Source organism: Bos grunniens, chromosome 24 (assembly GCF_055505025.1).
Source record: "Bos grunniens cultivar Pamir isolate PY7600 chromosome 24, Bosgru_T2T1.0, whole genome shotgun sequence".
Lineage (NCBI taxonomy): Eukaryota > Metazoa > Chordata > Mammalia > Artiodactyla > Bovidae > Bos > Bos grunniens.
The window spans coordinates 59,200,085-59,219,219 of record NC_141188.1 but is presented as its reverse complement, the minus strand read 5'-3'; the positions used below and the strand labels follow the sequence as shown (position 1 = coordinate 59,219,219).

At 52.0% G+C, this 19,135-nt stretch overlaps 1 protein-coding gene and 1 long non-coding RNA gene across 7 annotated transcripts in view; one reads left to right on the top strand and one right to left on the bottom strand.

The window, feature by feature from the left end:
- Positions 1-18,603, top strand: part of ALPK2 (alpha kinase 2) — a 150,835-nt gene extending 132,232 nt beyond the window's left edge. For 5 of the 6 annotated variants that reach the window (XR_015154132.1, XM_086373654.1, XM_086373652.1 and 2 more), the window contains 2 exons: positions 4,477-4,525; positions 17,828-18,603. Coding sequence is in view for 5 of the 6 variants with exons in the window: in XM_086373654.1 (XP_086229780.1) it covers positions 4,477-4,525; positions 17,828-18,044 (266 nt within the window). In the remaining variant the exon portion in view is untranslated. Of the gene's footprint in view, positions 1-578; positions 3,635-4,476; positions 4,526-17,827 lie in introns of those variants that run through there. The other variant, XM_086373655.1, reaches the window with a different exon arrangement.
- Positions 11,746-16,658, bottom strand: LOC147346356 (uncharacterized). Its single transcript, XR_015154137.1, has 2 exons — positions 12,384-16,658; positions 11,746-12,294 (listed from the first exon to the last, which is right to left on the bottom strand). It is a non-coding gene; the product is annotated as an uncharacterized LOC147346356 (long non-coding RNA).
- Positions 18,604-19,135: the final 532 nt, after the last annotated feature.

The following is a 19,135-nucleotide window of genomic DNA, read 5'->3' as shown; positions in this document are numbered from 1 at the left end:
CCACCGGATTACCAGGGAAGTCTCCTCTCTAACTCTTAGCTTAGTGGTTATCTCCAAAATGTTGGGCAGAAACAATTCCTTTATTTAGGCCAAGTTCATCTTCTGTCGCACACAAATGTTCGAGTGCAAATATTTGGGAGGGGACCCCAGGAAATGCTGGTAGGAGATTGAGGAAGTGTGGCAGGCGAAGGGAAAGAAAGTCAATAGGGTGCCTGATACCCAGTCACCGCTGTGCATTCCTGAAGCTGATGCCCGGTGGGGAACGTCTGGGAGGCTGAGCAGGACAAGCTTCTCAGCAAAGATCACACTTGAGGAGCAGGTGTGTTTATACACCAGCTCCCCTTAGTAACCAGCAGAAGGCTGCTGCAGTGGGGGGGTGTGAACTCCCCTGGATTTGCCACCGGCACGTGGGCCAGCCCTGCTGAGCGCAGCGAGGGCATGTGACCCGAGAAAGGCTCTCAGGCTGAGAGAGGCTGGTGGAGGCACGTGAGGGCACAGCCATGTGCATGCATGCAGGGAGGGCAATGGGCTGCCATCCCAGCAGCTTTGGCCATGGGGGCCTCCCTTTTCGTTTCCAGATGACAACGCTTTAGGAAAAACCTGACCTATAACTGGGTACCTGCTAATGTCAGACATTGTCACACGCAAGGACCCCGAGCTCTGGAGCCTGGCGGTGAGGAGAGCCCCCGGCACCCCCCACGTCCCACCGTGAGCGGGCCGCTCACCTTTGTGCCTCAGTCCTTTCCGCAGGGGGTGGCTGTGAGGATTACGTGAGAGGAAGGCATTTAGCACAGCACTGACACAGTGTTCCCTATTTTTAAAATCTTTTGAAATAACCATAGGGATGAGAAGTTGCAAGACTGTGGAGAGGCGTCTCCAGGTATCCCTCACCCGGCTTCACCTAATGACAGCACCTTGCATAGCTATAACACGGTTGAAACCAGGAGGCTGACGTCAGCACAATGTAATAAGTCTACAGACCTAACCTGGAGTTCATCAGTTTTTGCCTGCTTCATTTTCCCCTGTTTTTGTTTCATCTTAATAGCCCTGCCAAAGAGACATCATGATCCCCATTTTACAGATGGAAAAACAGAGGCTGGGAGTTAAGAATCTAATTATGGCTGTCAATCGGCTGCTAAGAGGGGTCCCAGACTCCAACCCACTCTTTCTTTTTTTATTTTGAGTGCCAGGCATCCCTGTTTATTTTTTAAATCAAAGTAATTGCTTTACAATGCTGCTGGTGTCTGCTGGACAGCCACATGAATCCGCTCTGAGCATACGTGTGTCTCCTCCTGTCGAGTTTTGTCCTCTGATGACGCGTGATAGTGTATCTGCGTCAACGCTGTCCTCTCAACTTGTCCCACCCTCTCCTTCCCCCGATGCAGCACACTGTTTCTGAACCCCAAGCTCTCTCCACGAAAACTCAAATTTACAAATGTGCAAGGTTTCCCAAGTATCCCTTAATGTCGAAGGCTGCTGTGAGGGGCTCCTCTGAGGCCAGCCGGAGAGGGCAGTGTTCAGACTTGCAGGGGAGGCTGACCTGCAAGCTGAAGACAGCCCTAACCACTCACTCATGAAGAGACGCTGCTGCCACGCACTCAAAACATGGTCTTCACAGACAGCTGTTTCACCCAGACTGTCTGTGCCACTCTCAGACTCACCTGTCTTTCTCCTTCCGAGTTAACTTTGTGTCAAATACGGTTGTTACACTGAAAAGCAACACTGGGAGCTTCGTGCATGGCTAATTTTGCTTCCAGGCACTGGGCAACAGCTACAGGGGAACCTTACATCACCTTATGGTGACATGTGTGGTTTAAAGTGTTGGCACAGTGTCTCATAAGGGTGCTTTACTCTCTGCTACTGGGCAAGATTTCCATTATCTCCATTGTGGCACTAGGTAACACCTATTCTCTAAGCGAGTCCTACGTTTTATCGTTTTGCTGAGACTCTGGAATTAGGATTTAAAAAATCCCAAACAAACCCAAGCTCAATTATCGCTTTTTCTCAGACTCTTATTTTCTCCCTGGTTGCCTTCACGTGTTGATGGGATTGTAGTGAGTCCTGCAGGTTTGTGGGGTGAAAGGTGAGCCTGCCACTGGGCCCCAAGGCCCGCACACACTGAGACCACTGTGATTGCTAAGAAGCTGTCAGCCCGATAACCAAGGACTCAAATTCTGGGTTCTTGTGATACTGCCTTCTTCCGCCTTCTGTCGGAAACAACCTGTAGATGACTGTCATCCCCGACACGCTTTAATAGCTGCACACCATAATCCAAATTAGCGTCCTATAGAGACCCTTAATAACCTTGGTTGAATTGCTGGCAAATCATTAAGCCGAGTGAGAGGTTTCTTTTTGAAAGTCATATTCTGCTTTTCCAGTGTCGGTGACAGCTGGTAATTGTGAGATTCGAGGAAAAGCAATTTCCAAGCTCAAGGACCTTTTTGCCAAATGACTTTAAAATTGGACTTCTCTGCGGCTTAGAGCTGTAATTTTTAAATACAACATTTTCTACGAAACAGAATGTCCAGAGAGGGCTTTTGCAATTCAGCGTTTTTCCTTCCCAAGTACAGTTCCTATGACAAAAACCACGTGAAGCATTTCTACGTATGTTTTCGTTGTTAACAGCTTTGAAAGCACGAGGCGCATTTTAGTGACCAGCAGTGAAAGAGGTTTTTAGAATGCTTACTGGTGCCCTCAAAGTGCTGTGTCTAACTCGGCTCCCGGGGGACCTGCAGGAAAGCACAGCTCTTTGCTTCTGTCTGTCCGACCAGCCTGAGCAGCCACACGGCCTGTGTCTCCACCGCGGCTCAGGCAGGTGTTGCTGGATCAGAGCTCGAACCCTTTAGCCGTTGCTTTTCTGAGCCTCAGGGAGCAGTACTCCTAGGAACGGAGACCGTGGAACTAGGTTGCCATCCGACCTGACCCTCAGGGTCAGCTTTTGCTGGGAATGTTGGTTCCCCTAGCCACAGCCTGGCCTGGCCGGGACGAGTCAGGGGCGAGATACGAGAAGGCGAGACCCAGGTGGCGTGGCACCATGGAGCCCACGTGTGCATGCCAAGTCGCTTCAGTCATGCCCGACTCTGCAACCCTGTGGACTGTAACCCTCCAGGGTCCGTGGACCCCATGCCCTGCTGTAAAGGACCTGCCATCAGGTGGCGTGGGTGAGATTACAGCAGAGGTCCGTGGAGCTGGAGCTGTGCCCATAGCCACCACCCTACAGAGGAAGGAACAGAGTTGGTGTCTGGTCTGGAAAGGAGATTCTGGAAAGGCCGTAGGTCACCCACACTCTGGGCATCAGAGAGGACTGCCTTCCAGACAAGATGGTGCTTGAGAGAGAGGCACCCCCTGCCACCCCGCCCCATGGAAGGTGGAAATCTTGCTCTCTTCCTCCTCGCAACATAACAGGACTTTCATTCTGTTTGAATCCCCGGTTCCTGAGCCATTGTCCCAGCTGCCCCTGCTGGGGGTTGGGGGAGAGGAAGAAGGTTCCTGTATGTTTAGAATTCTGACAAGGATGCCCAGAGCTCTTCACTGACCCAGGGTGGGATGCTCAGAGCTGTGGTGTTGGTTTGCTGCGCCACCGGCCCCCCCCCGCCCCGCCCAACTTCTGATGCTTTAATGCAGCGGTCCCCAACCTTTTTGGCACCAGGAACCAATTTCATGGAAGACAGTTTCTCCATGGACCAGGGGTTGCGGGGGTGGGCGTTGGTTTCAGGATGATTCAGGCGCATTATATTTGTCGTGCACTTTATTTCTGTTCTAATGCCACCGCTGATCTGACAGCAGGTGCTGGTCCGTGGCCTGGAGGTTGGGGACCCCTGGTTGAATGGATAGAAGCTAGGATAAGCATCAAAGGGTTAGACCATGGGCGACACATGTCTGCATCTCCAGTCCAGTGGCTGAAAAGTATACATATAACTCAAGAGGTTTTCCCTGGATCTAGAGCCGGCCCAGATAAACCTTCAATCCTGAATCAGACGCTGTCTTTATGGAGATGGGAGGGTGTAGGTCTGGAGCCTGGCCTTGAACTGAACAGATGCCGGTCTTGAACCCTCTCACTGTTGAACTTGGTCTGCCCAGGCCACACCCAGCCCACTTCCTGTTGGACAAGGGCTTCCACGCTTATTGAAGAGCACGGAATAGACCTAGGCCCACAGCAGAGTGTCTCTGGGGAGAGATCTCCGGGGCCGGTGCCGGGCCCCTGCTCCAGCAGTGGGGTGGGCCAGGGAGGTAGAGGACAGCGTCCCTGGGCGCATGCTTCGGCTGGCTGCCCCCAAAGCCCGCCTTCCCTATTGTGGCCCCGTAGGCTGGACGCGTATCTGGGATGCTGTCTGCTGCTGCTGAGGGAAACAAGGGAAGCGTTTCTGCAGGAAGGGACAAGACGGGGCTGGGATGGCCCCTCCCCGTGAATGCGTGGTCCCTCTCTTCCGAGGAGCCCCGGGTAACACGTGCTGTCTTTGCTGTCTCTTCCTGTAGGTGTAGGCATGAAGTTAACTGACGTTGGCATAGCAACAGAGGCTAAAGGGTGAGTAGAAAAAAAAAATCTAGTGCCTGTCACTCAACTCTGGGTTTCCAAACACCTTCCGGCAGAAGTGATTTTGTGTCCCAACTGTGGACAACAGATGCTCGTGGGATAAATTCAGTTCACTTCTCTCACTTACCTAAAATATTTATGGACTTCATTCTCCCAAGGAGACTCATGTGGTTTCCTAACTTTGAAACAAATAAGAACTCTGAATATATTTCAAAATTAATGATCCACAGGAGTGCCATGGGCGGAGGGGAACGCCAGCATTATTGGGAATTTTTTTCACTAGGAATATTCCATTTTTCCACACTTAATATTTTGACTATTGGCTTATTTTAAAAATTTGTGCAATTGAGTGCAGTGAATTCAACTTGTATATTTTTAATGTATTTTCCCTGCGTGTGTGCTAAGTTGCTTCAGTCATGTCCAACTTTTTGCAACCCTATGGACCAAAGCCTGCCAGGCTCCTCTGTCCACGGGATTCTCCAGGCAAGAATACTGGAGTGAGTTGCCATGCCCTCCTCCAGGGGATCTTCCCGACCCAGGGATGGAACCCGCACCTCTTATGTCTCCTGCATTGGCAGGTGGGTTCTTTACCACTAGCGCCACCTGGGAAACCCGTATTTTTCCCTGTACTCTGCACCAAATACTTAGTATTTTAGGCAGCGCCCAAACTCCCATGGTTGATTAAAGGGCAGATGACTATGGAAGGGCTATGATTGATGACTCTGGTTGTTATCAATGGTGTTGATTTCCTAACTTCGGGTATCGCTTTGCTTACTATGGGGTGAGCAGTGCCCAGGTGGCCCTAAGATCATGTTTTACTGGGGTGTCTCTTGAAAAAACGGTCTCTTTTCTCTGCTTTGCTTGACACCAGTAAGGAGAAAGCTGTCTATCTGTGCTCCTTTGTGAAAACAGAACTCTGGGTTGGAACTGCTGGGCTTTCTCCCACTGCTGATGTCCCCGTGGACTAGGATTATTTGTAAGAAGGGGGAAATGGGGTGGGGGCAAGTGAGTTTTAGGGGTGGCTTGTGTTTTACAATGGAGGCTCTTCTATGGTTCGGGCATGACGAAGCTGACAGATCAGGAGATAGTCGCCACTGAAAAGAGTTTGTTACTCAGTTCCTAAGAGGAAGGGGCTTGCCAGACCATGGTGGGGAGCACCACAGGGAGGCCCCAGGGTCAGTCAGGCAGAAGGAGGGGAGGGGAAAACCTGGGCGAGAGCTTGGAATTGAGTCGTCTGTAAGTTTCCGGGAGGCTCTGGGGTGTGGGGCTGAGTGGCGCTGTCCGCTGCCTGCCCTGTGGTGACTGGGGCAGGGGGCCCAGAGTGTGAGACCCGGTAGAGCGGATGGTGGGAGTGGGCTGCAGGTTGGTTAGCTGGCCTACGCGAGGTGTTCTAGAAGGCCAGTCGTTGTCTCTAGGAATTGGCTGACCCTGGCAGGGGGAGCCGCCCCTGCCTGCAAAGCTGCAGATCTCAAAGCATCAGAAACACACACAATAGAACAGCATGATTGGCGTAGCTCAGTCTCCTACAGCTGGGAGCAACGTGTTTACTTGGGCTTTCTGGTGATTTCAGACCACTGGCATCGGCAGTCCTTTAACAAATACAATTTTCAATTAGTATATGAAGGATGGAGAGAAGAAGGGATTTGCGAAAAGTAGAAAGGGGAACACTCTTCTAACCTCCAGATCAACAAGTCTGCTTCATGAAGTTCTCAGCAACCACGCAGAAGCTTTTAATCTGGCTTTAGAACGAAGATGCAGCTTGACCATGTCCCTGCTCAGGATAATAGCGTTTTGCGGTAGAACGATCTCCATGCTGCACCCCCGCTGCTGACCAGAGCCGTGTCTACGAGTCAGGGATGTGGGTCCTGGCCGTGGGCTTGTCAAGAGCGTATGTCGTGGGGGGTGGGTATGATGTAGTGAGGGCAGGGATTTTTTTTTTTTTTAAAGACTTGGGTTCAGCTCTTGGTCCTGCCACCTACTTCTGATTCTCCTGTTGGTAACCTTGCTTCTTGGCGTCATAGACATTTGGCCCACATGATGGAAGGGGCAACAGGGCATCTTGGTTTGCCCAGGACAGTATCGTTTCATGCCTGCCATCCTTGCATCCTGTCTAGTTATTTGTCCTGAGCAAGTTTCCCCACTTAGAAAATGTGTGGTGCCCCTATTTATTTATTTATTTATTTACAAAGAGATTTTCCTGGACCTCAGAAGAATTTCCCAAGTTAGAGCTTTCCTTCACAGGCATCATGTCCTTTGTAGGATATGGCAGATCCAGGCGTCACACAGACCTGCTTTCTTGTCTCACCGGCTCTGTGGACTTGAGCCCTGACGTTCTCAAAGCCACTGAGGCACAGATGGGGACCCAGGCTGGTCCTGAGAATCCCCCAGCTCATCTGCATCCCGTCCCTGAGGCTCAGCACGTGCTTGATAAACACTGGCCTCCTTCCTCGGCTCATGCCCCAGCCTGACTTAAGAGTAGGCAAATTCCATACCATTATTTGGAGCCACTTTCCATGAAAACAAAGCAGAAACCTGCCCAAGAAGTTTCAAAGACTAAGACAAGCATAAGAGTGATGATTTAAGATGTCTTTTAAAAAGCATGTTAACAACTTCCAGGAACCTGGACCATATTTTTTTTTTTTCTCGTAATTTAAAAAAGAAATCCAATCCCTTTGGTTTTGTTCTCAGCTCTAATGTGACTTATCTGGCCTGGGACAGCTGCCCAGCACCCATTAGAGCCGAGAGCTGGCACCCAGTGCAAAACGTTGTCTCCTAAGTGTTACTTATTGCCTCCTCCCTGAAAAGAGGGTGGGAGAGAAGGGAATTCTGAAATGTCTGAGAAATATTAGCTATTAGGGGTATTAGATCATCTTGTCCATTGTGTCTTTAAAAACCTTTTATTTAAACTTTTGCAGTCACTTTTTTTTTCTCTCTAAAGAAATGTTTCTTAGCTCAGCTTGAAAAAACTAACAAAAGAGGAATCTTCTCTGATCAGAGTACAAGGCGTAGGGTTTGGGAGGTCTCTTTGGAGGTCCCTGGGGGCTGTGTCTATCCCGTCTTCTTTCTTCCCAAGGACAGAGCAGGAGGTGCAGGGAAAGGGGGCCGCCTGATCACAGGCTGCAAGGGGTCCCTAGGGCCAGGAGGCAAGATTCTGCTGAAGGAACTCAAGGAAAAGTCAGAGCTGCAGAAGGAAGTCTGGGCAGTCAATGCAAGAGATTTGGGGAAGGGTTTCAAGCACAAAGACAGCGTAAACAGACAGGAGATGTGTGGGGACGTGTGGGACACAATCTCGAACCGGGGAGAGAAAGGCTGGGGAGCCTGGCGGGTGTCAGAGGCTCCAGAGAATAGGAGATGTGGCCAGGCATCTCCTCTTTATTCTTAGCAAGCCCCCAGGGCTGGCTTCCTGCATCCGTGCAGGAGACGGCCAGTTGGCCTGCTCTACTGAAGCCTGGGGACAGGCGCCCCTACCCTGAGAAGCAGTGCTCCGTGTGGGCATCATTACATGTGTTCTTTTAATCACGTTGAAAAGAACACCAGGCTGCCAGGAGGTGTGAGACTATTTTAAGATCGCTTATAATATTACAAAAGAAAATAGGGGACCATCATGACTTATTCCAATGCGACTTTACCTGGTGGTATGATCCTTAACACTGAAGCGTGGCATATTCTGGAATACTTCATACCCCCACACTCCTTCAGCAATGTTGAGTACCAAAACTTCATGTCACAACGTGTGGCAAGTCGGATTGCTTCAACATCTAATAATCCATCTTCTAGGAAGACCAAAGATACTAACCCCACTGTCGAACATATTTCTGATTTGAAAATTGCCCAGCCATTTAGAGTTCTCTGAAGGGCGAGAAGGAAAAATGCCTAATTCCGTAATATAAGACTCGGAAATTTAACCTAATCAAATCAAAGTCGGTGTAAACCAACACCTGTTGGGAACAGAGCCGCAGCTGTCTCAGTGGGTCCTGCAAACGCACACCTGGCCTGGTCCGCCCAGTTTCTGGGGAGAAGGCAATATTGCCATCCAGCCAGCAGAGGGCGTCAGAGCCAAGCTTTTGTCCTCTGTAATCTCTGCCCCAAAGTCCGCTTCGTGTTGGTGAAAGACAAAGAAAAGTACCCTGGACAGATTTCTTCGGAGGCAGTGAGCCTTGAATTAAACTAGGGTCACTATAAATAGGCACAGACAGCTCCCTCTCTGTGGCCACCAGGCTGTCGGCCAGTGTCAGGCCCACAGGATCGTAGCGTGTGTCAGAGTCCCTGACCCGGGAGCCAGGGCTGGGCAGAATCATGAACGGCTCGTTCTTGCAGAGGGGCAGCCGTGGGGGCACAAGGCCCCTGAATCACGGCGGACGCACCGTGAGGGCAGTTCCCTTAGGGAACCAGGCCCTCCTGGTGTCAGTGTGACGCCCCATGAGCCTGAAAAATCAGCACAGACTCCTACACTCAATCAGCTGAGTTCCAGAAAAAGCCCTCTGCCCTCCAGCCAAGAGCAGCCCCTGGGGAGCCCTGCATTGGGGGTGGTGCCACCTGGGGGAGCTTAACCCAGACTGAATCCCAAGACACCCTGGTGCCTGGGGAGGAAGGGCTGAAATGAACTTGTGGGCGGAAGGAGGTGGGCTCTGATACTGGAGAAACGCTTAGAACAGGCTTGAGGGTGTGGTCACGTGGGTGTGGGGCCATGTGCTGCATGTGTGTGTGTGTGTGTGTGTGTGTGTGCACATCATGTGCTGCATATATGTGTGTGTGTGGTGACTCTGGGCAGACTCTTTAATACAACGCGTGAGTCTGCCAGGAGGGGAGGAACAACGGGCTCAGGTCAGACTCCCCTGACCTCTCGGTGCTCTGCGCAGCAGGCCGCGTTGCTGTAGATCCCAGCATTCTAGCAGACTCCCCGGTGCCAGGCTTCAGAGGACCAGCCTCCCAGGCCTAAGGGGCCTGATAAAGGCACTTTCACACGCCCTGGATACCAGACACCTGCCGTCGGGTCCTGCCACCGTGGTCTCCTTCTCTGGAAAGCAGCCTGAATCCCGTCTCAAATCCGATCAAGCCCTTATGTAGCAGAGCTAGGTGGCCAGCGTCTGACCTATTCGGCCAGTCCTTGCCATCAAGGTGGCCTGGAGGCCCGACAGGAACACCTATTTTCACAATTTTTTTTTTTGCCAGTGTCAGCACGAGCAGTGCTCCTAGTGTGTGTTGAGAGTCTCCTGGGCTGAGAAGTCAGCTAGGAGGACCTAGCATCCACAGAGAGGCAATAACGTTGGCAGTCCAGCAGCCTCCCCCCAAAACCTTGTAAAGGACCACGGAGTGACTGGAATTGGAGCAGAGGGCTCCTCCCACTCCCTGGGTCTGCTCGCTAGTTACCCCACTGCCCGCTCCCCCAACTGAGGACCGGAGGAGCACACCTTGTCATTTCCAGATGCAAAGACAAGTCTGCACGGAAAGATCTGGAGAGATTGGACTTGAGATCACCCCCGCAGATCAGTGGGGGATGCTTGTGATGAACAAGGAGGAGGTGATGGCTAAGAGAGCTGGGGTCACAGTGCCTGGGCCAATAGGGCTGGGTGAAGACCAGGACTGTCTGGAAGGAACTCCCGGTGTCTCCTGAAAGGTCTAAGCAAACAGCAGTGATGCGGCTCCAGTTTCGGGGGTGGAGGAGGGAGCTGCCTTTGGAAAGAGGCGTGGGGTGTGAGTGGGTCTGAAGGCCTCAGGGAAGGCGCCTGGAGGTGGGGGGGCGAGTTGCAGAACGCGGGCCGAGCGGAGGACGCGGGGAGGAGAGGATCCCCACCCTGGAGGGCTCCAGGGCCTGCCCCACGAAGCCCTTCCGCACAGGCACCTCATGAGCGCGGCTGCTTGCCGGCCCCACCAGCAGCAGAGAACCAGATGGGGGGTGGCTGTAGCCCCCTTTCCCCTCTGCGCGTTCAGCTTTCCCCCTAGCCGGGGTTGGGTGTCAGGGGAGACAGTGCCCGGGCTGGTTTCCATGGAGGCAGCATGGCTCTTGCTCCAGCAGCGGCCCGAGGGAGGCTGCGGAGGCGCCAGAAGGGCAGCAGGCACGCGGGGCAGCCCCTAGGAAAGCAGCCGGCCTGTGTTCCCAGGGGCGTGGGGCCTTCCCGTCTGTGTGGCCGTGAGCTCAGGGACAGCTCGGAGGCCATGGGAGGCCCCGGGCCCACGAGAAGCAGGAATGACCCCTGGAGGCTCTGACAGGCGGGGGACTGGGTGGCTGGACGAGGTGTTTGTGGGGCTGGGTGCTGAGGTCTGGAGGAAAGAGGGCAGCTTGGAGAGCAGTGCAGAATGCAACGCCTGGGAAACGGTTCGGCTCTGTTACACGTGGGTGTGCGCTGTGCTTAGTCGCTCAGTTGTGTCCGACTCTTTGTGACCCCATGGATTATAGCCCACCAGGCTCCTCTGTCCGTGGGATTCTCCAGGCAAGAATACTGGAGTGGGTTGCCATGCCCTCCTCCAGGGGATCTTCCAGACCCAGGGATGGAACCCAGGTCTCCTGCATTGCAGGTAGATTCTTTACCGTCTGAGCCACCAGGGAAGCCCAAGAAAACCGGAGTGGGGAGCCTTTCCCTTCTCCAGGGGATCTTCTCGACCCAGGGATCGAACCCCAGTCTCCCACATTGCAGGCTGATTCTTTACCAGCTGAGCCACCCATCCGCACCCTCAAAGAAACCAGGAGTTTTACAGCAGCGTTTTTCACAGATTGCCATTGTCAAATAATTTGGGGAAACCCCGACTTGGATAAATAAAGGTAGTTTCTTTAGTGTGAGACTTCCTTCACAGAGTCTTTAAAGAGCTGATGTGTAGTTCGAGTGCCCAAGGAGGCAAGGGGAGCGATTATATGGCATTTTTCATAATATTTACACCACAGATTTTTTTTAAAGCATCTTGTGAGACTCTAGGAACATACTTTGGGAAGCACTGACTACTCACAGGATGAAAAAGGTAGTGTGGCTTATGACCTTCTACGAGTGGCTTCTGGCCTCAAATCTCCGTAGGATGGCTGCTTTTGCTCAGAACATTCTCTGAACTTTCACCCATCCCCTCGCCAGATAAGGCCAGAGCTGTTAGTCCTCCGCGACAGGCTTAGGACCCACCAGGCAACGGAGGGAAAATCGTATCCCTGCCTTACGTAGCCCTGTATCACAGCATAATATTTTTTTATTTGTTCACACTTCCGTTTCCTATGCAAAATAGCCAGCTTTCTGGAAAAGAGCCGCGACCCTTTATTTAATCCTGTTTAACCCCTGCAGTGTCTGCCATGCAGCTGTTGCCCAGTGAAGAAGCACAGGAACACTCATGAAGACACGGAGGGTGTTGATGCCGCAGCGGGCATCGCTAGGTGGTTCCCGTGGGCGCCCCCTAGTGAGAAGCACAGGAACACTCATGAAGACACGGAGGGTGTTGATGGAGCAGCGGGCATTGCTAGATGGTTCCCGTGGGCGCCCCCTGGTGTCCCTCCTTTTACCCGCGGGCGACAGTCTGTTCTGCCTGTTTGTACACCCAGCCCTGGTTTCATTTCACACACAGACGCTCCCCTGCCTCCAACTGGGGTTTATTTCAGTTCTCTCCCTACATCCTCAGCCTGCATGTCATGTCCTCCTGCTGCTGCTAAGTCGCTTCAGTCATGTCCGACTCTGTGCGACCCCATAGACAGCAGCCCGCCAGGCTCCTCTGTCCACGGGATTCTCCAAGCAAGAACACTGGAGCGGGGTGCCGTTTCCTTCTCCATCATGTCCTCCTAGCTGTTCCTTAAAAATTAAACCCTTCTTCAGAAAGGCTGTCAAACTAAAGCCTCTGTTATAAATAGCTCTGGCTGGCTTCTAAAGGGGTTACCAACCTGTGGGAATTCTCTGTAGGTTTTTCTTGTCTCGCCAAATCGTCTTTAGACGAGTCCTTTATTAAGCCCGACAAGAACCTTGATTTCTTTCCTGCAGCAGGGGTGGCGGTTTCTGCAGCTTGGCTCCACCCCTCTCCTGTCTCCAGGCGTCTGGAGGCAGAAAATTGCACAGGGAAGTCCTGCTAAGTTGGAGGAGAAGCCGGCTCTGCTGTCAACTTGGTATGAGCCTGGAAGGCTGCACCATCCATAATCAACATGAGAGGAAAGAGGAATTGTTTTTAAGCAGGAAGTCAGCCTAGCATGATTCCCACGCATAGGAAGTGTTGAACTAATCTGTGTAACACTCAACAAAATGCTAGCCGAGCAAATCCCACAAGCTGTCAGGAGGATCAGGCACCATGATCAAGTTGGGGTCATTCCAGGGTCACAAGCATGGCTCAACATATGCAAACGAGTCAGTGTCAGACAAAAGACACACGGTCATAGATGCAGAAAAAGCATTTGATAAAATTCGGTATCCTTCATGATTAAAAAGAAACTCTTGCCAAAGTGGGTGTCCAGGGAACACAGCTCAACATGGTAAGAGCCCTTCATGACAGACCCACGGCCAACACATTACTAAATGGTGAAGCGCGGGATAAGGCTGTGTGGGGTACAGGCAGGACACAGAAATAAACAGCTTCCTAGCTCCTCTGGAAGTGGGTCATGACAGTAATGTTTATGAGGAAATGTCAGGAATGAAATGTCAGGAGTGAAAGAGGTCGGTTCCGATTTAAAGACGTTTCTGAAGTTGAGGACGACACGAGACCATCCGCGCCTTAGTTGATCTCCTGCTCCTCCACAGGAACCAATGGCATCAGTGGGAGCTCAGAGCTGCATTAATAGATACACGGGATTTCGGACCCCACCCCAGGCCTACTGAATCCAAACCAGCACGTGAACACGGCCCTTGAGTGATCTTTATGCCCCACTTCCGTCCAAGGGTCAAGATATTTAAGAAAAGACTCTATCGGATGGTGTTCAGCAGAATAAATTAATAGTTCCACGCCTGGAGATCATGAGAGAAGATGGATGAGTTAAAGTGACGGACTAGAAAATTATACTGATTTGAGGATAAGGATAAAAAAGATTCAGTTAATAAAATGCAATAGGACTAAGGTGTCTAAAAGTAGAAATGAGTGAGAGAGTTCTCAAATGCAGGTGGTTATTGTTTCCTTTGTGTTAGGTTCCTTGGCTTCTGTAACGAGTCAACCACACACCAGGGAGCTTAAAACAATAGAAGTGCATCCTTTCCCGGCTCTGAAGGCTGAAAGCTGAGAATCGGGCATCGGCCGCACTGGTTTCTCCGGAGCCCTGAGGGAGAGTGTCCCCTCCTCTCTCCTTGGTCCAGAGTCTTGCTGTCCTTGGCATCCCTTGGCTTGTAGACGTGCGGCCCCCACCTCTGCCTGCCTTGTCCCCTTGCTGCTCTCCCAGTGTGTCTCTATCTTCTCAGTAGACACCAGGAATATTGGATCAAGGTCCCTCTCTTCCCCGGAATGACCTTATCTTAATGGCATCTGCGATGCCACTGTTTCTGAATAAAGCTCCATCCTGAGGTTCTAGGAAGGACATGACCTTGGGGGATACTGTTTACCCCACTACATCCACCCAGTAAGAACAGCAGTGGTGAGTGTCTGCCCCGGGGACCTGACAGGGGAGCTGTCGTGATGAGAGAGGTGTGGCCCCCAGTGCTGAGGGGGGCGTTTGGCACACGTGGCCTGCCAGGTGGACCCCAAGCAGAGGAGCCTGTACTTCCTACCTCTTGGGTGTATAGCTCCTTGCAGTGATTGAACTCGTGTCCTTTGAAAAACTCTGGGTTCAGCAGTCTAAAACACAAAGAATGTGGCCCTATTTTTCCCCTAAGCAACTAAGTCTTATTTATTTTTTTTATTTTGCTTATTTTTCTCATAAAAAACTACGTCTGAGAGAATAAGAGGTCAAATAGAAGCCCAGCGTCCCTGGCTGAAATAGAGACCAAATTGTGAAAGGAGACAGGCTTTTAATCCTGCAGATGCTAGGCAGCAAAAATAGATGAACTGAGATGGCTAGGGGTGGGACATCCTCTATTACCCGGGAGGCCCAGGTGGGGGTCCAAAATTAGGTGGAGAGAGAATGGGAAGTTTAGCAATGCGATCTGGAGATGCCCTGGGCTGAGGTCAGTTAGCTCTGAGGATGGGGCCAGCATCCATTCATCCGTCCCCTGGACCTTTATTGGAAAGCCTCCACTGGACAGGTATTCTGAGCATAAACTAGTGTCCTGGGAGAGATCAGAGTCTGTACACAGAAAGGTGTACCCTGAATTCTGAGAACTGGTTGTAGTTCTCACAGAGATAGAAGGAAAATTTGGAGAGATGTCGTCTCATGGTGTCAGAGGGCCAGGGAGGCTCCACAGACATGCACTCAAGCTGGGGCTTGAAAGGATCTGGGGCTGAGTAAGGGGCTCTTTGGTGGAGCAAAGCTGTTTTCACTCTAGAGTCGTGCCCTGCCTGCACGTGGCCTTCTGCAAATAAAATCAGCCTCCATCTCTGCTTCCTACTCCAACTTTCCCCGAGGACTCTAAAGAAGGTTAGACATTCCTGGGAAGATAGCTGGGCTCCCAGGGGCTACTCTAGAAGGCCGACAGAGCCGGGCTGCCCAGAAGTGCAGCTTCTTTGTTCAGACTCAGCCGTCTCCCATTTCAGAGGTGGGAACCCCTATGTAGCTGTAAGGGCTTGCTCGTTACACAGCATCACACACGTGGCTGCCAGGGTGGGCTGAAGCGACTAGCGAATTCTCTGGGAGGTCACGGTATGAATTAGTGATTCTTCTCTGCAGAGAGTAGGTGTTGTCAGTGTTTACAAGCAAGCCTCGAGACAGCCTTAGACAGATGGCTGCGACTTGTTTCCAACGTGCTTAACGAGGGAAGCTGCCCTTGGCTTTGATCATCCCAGTTTGGGAAGCTCAGTTTATCAGCATGAGACAAGCAACCCATCTGACAGTCACAGGTCCAGGGGGCCTTGCGTCCCTCCAGGGGATGGATGTTCAGGCGCCGTGGAAACTCAGGCCGGATGACATGGTTGGCAGTGGCATTTTTTTTTCCTACCCGGCTAGAGTCAGCACCTGTCTTGGGCTGACTTTCCTTCCAATGGAGGAGCTTGGCTTTTAAAAACTGAGTCATTTGTCACAAGAAAATAGACTGTGGGCCCCCAGGGAGGCGGGGAAGAACCGGTCCCCCCACAGGGAAGAAGAAGGGGCAGGCTGGATGGAACGACTCACTGATGCTTCAGCTTCAGAAATAAAAAGAAACCTCTCATGCCCCGAACAGCTTAAAACCCAGCTTGGATGTCCTGGGGAAGAACGCACCATCCCAGCCCATTCATTTCACGTTTGTTGCCCTTTGTGGTTTCTGCCCGCAAATGAAGGAGGCCCAGCTTCTTGAATCGTATTAGCTACAGACTCAGCACGAAGCCAGCCCTTGCAGGCTTCCTTCTGCCGATCTGTGTTTGGCCCGATTAATCAAACTCGGCCAGAACTCACTCACACCCAGCAGGACCAGTTCCCTAGGCAGGCAGCCTGTGCAGTTGTGCAAGTCCCCACACTCAGAGGGGCGCCGAGCTTCATTTAACACACATTCCGCTGCTGCCATCTTCAAAGTCTTAATTACTGCCCAGGGAACCCGTGTTCTCAGTTTGCGCTGGGCCCTGCAAATTGTCGATGGTCTGCTATGCCACCCACGCCCCTGCCTCCCTCAGCAAATCTCAGATCTTTCCATCTCAGCTCCAGCATCGCCTCCACACAAAGCCCCCACCAGCTGCACCAGTTAGAACACTGACAATTATAACACAGCCTGGCCGCCATCAATGGAATAGCATCCTCTCATGTCATGCACTGCCCTGGGTGGTTTGTGTGGATTTTCTCCTTTCGTCCTCCTCTCAGCAGCCCTTCAGCCCACTTTCTTGCTGGATCTTCGGGGTCTGTGGGGGCCTGGGGACTTGTCCATCCAGGAGGACACTCACCCCCCACGATCGAGTTGTGAGAGCATAGTCTTTGATTTGAATATGAAATGTCCCAGCTAAAAGGAAGAGCCCCAAGACCACCCCAGGCTGGAGGCTAGCATGGTCCCTCTGGGAGCCGCCAGACACAAAGGCGCAGGTTCTTCTCCTCCCAGGGAGAAGGCGCAGCATTGCAGGAGAGCGCCCGTCTGCGGCGGGGAGACTCCGAGGGCCATACCCACTTGCTCTGTTGTCTTGGGCTGGCCGCCCGGCCTGCACTCCTTCAGTGACAAGTTGGTTGGTGGTTTAGTCACTAAGTTGTGTCCGACTCTTGTGACCCAATGGACAGTAGCATGCCAGGCTTCTCTGTCCATGGGATTCTGCAGGCAAGAATACTGGAGCGGCTTGCCATTTCCTTCTCCAGGGTCTAAATTCAATTTCTTCCAGCCCGAGTTCCAAGATGGCTTCATTCAGAACCTCCGGGTGGGATGGAGGGATGATTCAGATCACCAAGAGATTTTCAGATTTTTATGGGGATGGCCCAGCACTGGTCACTTTGATTAAAAAGCAAAGGGCTCTGTATGGAATCTGGAAAAACGGCACTGATGAACCTAGCTGCAGGGCAGGAGTAGAGAGACTCAGATGTGGAGCGTGGACTTGTGGACACAGCAGGGGAGGAGAGGGTGGGACGGACAGAGCGCGCAGCACAGACATGTGTACACTGTCGCCTGTGAAAGAGCTCGTGGGAAGCTGCCGCTCAGCTCGGTGACCTCAGCTCCGTGCCCTCTGATGACCTGGAGGGGAGGATGGGGGTGGGAGGGAGGGGGGATAAGCATATGCTCACGGCTGATTGGTGTCCAACGGCAGCAACCAGCACACCATTGAAGAGCAATTATCCTCCAATTAAAATCTTAAAGATGCTGACACAACAGAACGGTCAGCCCCTAGGACATCCGTCTCGTCACAATCTTCGGTCTTTACTGCCCACGCCAACGGCTTGCGGTCTTTACTTCACCGCACAGGTTTTGTTTTTTCTATTAATAGTCATGTCAGCCGTTGGCCATTCTGGCCCAGGGTGGGAATAAATATGGGCTTCCCAGGTGGCGCTAGTGGTAAAGAACCTGTCTGCCAGTGCAGGAGACTTAAGAGCCGCAGGTTCGATCCCTGGACTGGGAGGATCCCCGGGAGGGAGGGCATAGCAACCCACTCCAGTCTGCTTGCCCGCAGAATTCCACGGCCAGAGGAGTGGTGGGCTGCAGTCCACGGGGTCGCAAGGAGTCGGACACGACTGAAGTGACTCAGTACACATGCACACAGAAATAAAATATATTTTCTGCACACCATGAGTTTCCCCGTTGAAATGTTTCTTTTAATACTGGTGAAGGGTCCTGATTTTTTTTTTAAAGAATTGTTTCCTTCCACCCAAACTCACAGGTACAAAGGATTTAAAGGCAACTGTTCCATGACCTTCATCGATCAGTTTAAAGCCCTTCACCAGTGTAATAAGTACTGTAAAATGCTGGGGTTGAAGTCGCTTCAGGACAACAGCCAGAAGCAGAAGAAGCCAAGCATCGGGCGGAGTAAGATTCAGCCCGGCACCACAGCCGTGAAGAAGGCGGCCTCCGGGAGCCTGGCAGAAAAGAAAAGCTAACGTCTCCCATTAACTAATGGTCACTGGCTGGCAGCACACAGCCTCGTGGGGAGAAATCTGAAAACACCCTGGAGGGAACGCACAGCCTGCAGCGTGACGCGACCGTCTTTTTCCTACCGCCTGTTCTCCGAGCTGCTTCCAAAACCATCACCTGCTGTCTTCCCTGAGATGGTTTCAGAGCCGGCTTGGCGACCAGACTTACGGGAGACTGGACCCACTGTCAGTCGCAAAGAGGTCCTGTTTGTGGCCTTTGCACGCCCTCACGTTATGTGTCTGTCTGTGTGTCGCCGTGATTGCCGTGTGGCAGACTCGTTCCCCTGCAGACTCTGCCCACAGCCCTGTCCCTCGCCAACCGCCTTCTAACCTCGAGGATTCCAGATGCATCCAACTGCTACATCGACAGGAAACGTGAACTCCGTCACTGGGTCGAGCTGTCGCGCTGATGGAGACGATGCTGTTGTAGCTGGAGGGGGCTTTCGAAACGTCAGGCCATTTCCCATCAGCACTCACACATCCCGTTATAACGTTCTGTTTAATTAAACTCATCTTTAGATACAAAGTGTAAGATGCATGTATTCACCCAGACACTTGTTCTTCAGAATTTGTGCTGTATTTCGCCTTTCCCCAGGATTAGTAATTTAGTACTTTCCTAATATGTCTACTGGAGCACAAACTATTTTCATCTGTGTTTTCTCCCTGTTCTTATAAGCACTGCTTCCAGGTTAATGTGCTTTCTACCTTGCTCTCTAAATCCAAGGGCTGCCTGCCCTATGTGGGATTTTTCTAGAAGATGCGTACAAATCCCGGCTGGGGTACACAAGCTCACAGGGTTCTAGCGCCTCCGGCTCGTTCTCGGCGTGGGGGCGGGGTGGCAAGGGGGCTCCTTGCTGCCAGTCTGGGTCCTGCCCAACTTGGAGCGGAATGGCTCCCGCTGACCCCATTGGGCAAGAGGAGATGCTCTGAAGACAGCTCTCTCAGCCCGGAGTGAGAACGCCTCAGGCCCCAGCAGCATGTTGTTACTAACTACAGACTATTTATAGAGCCGTTTTAAGTGTATGAAAATGAGTGGAAAGTATGGACACGTCCAGTAT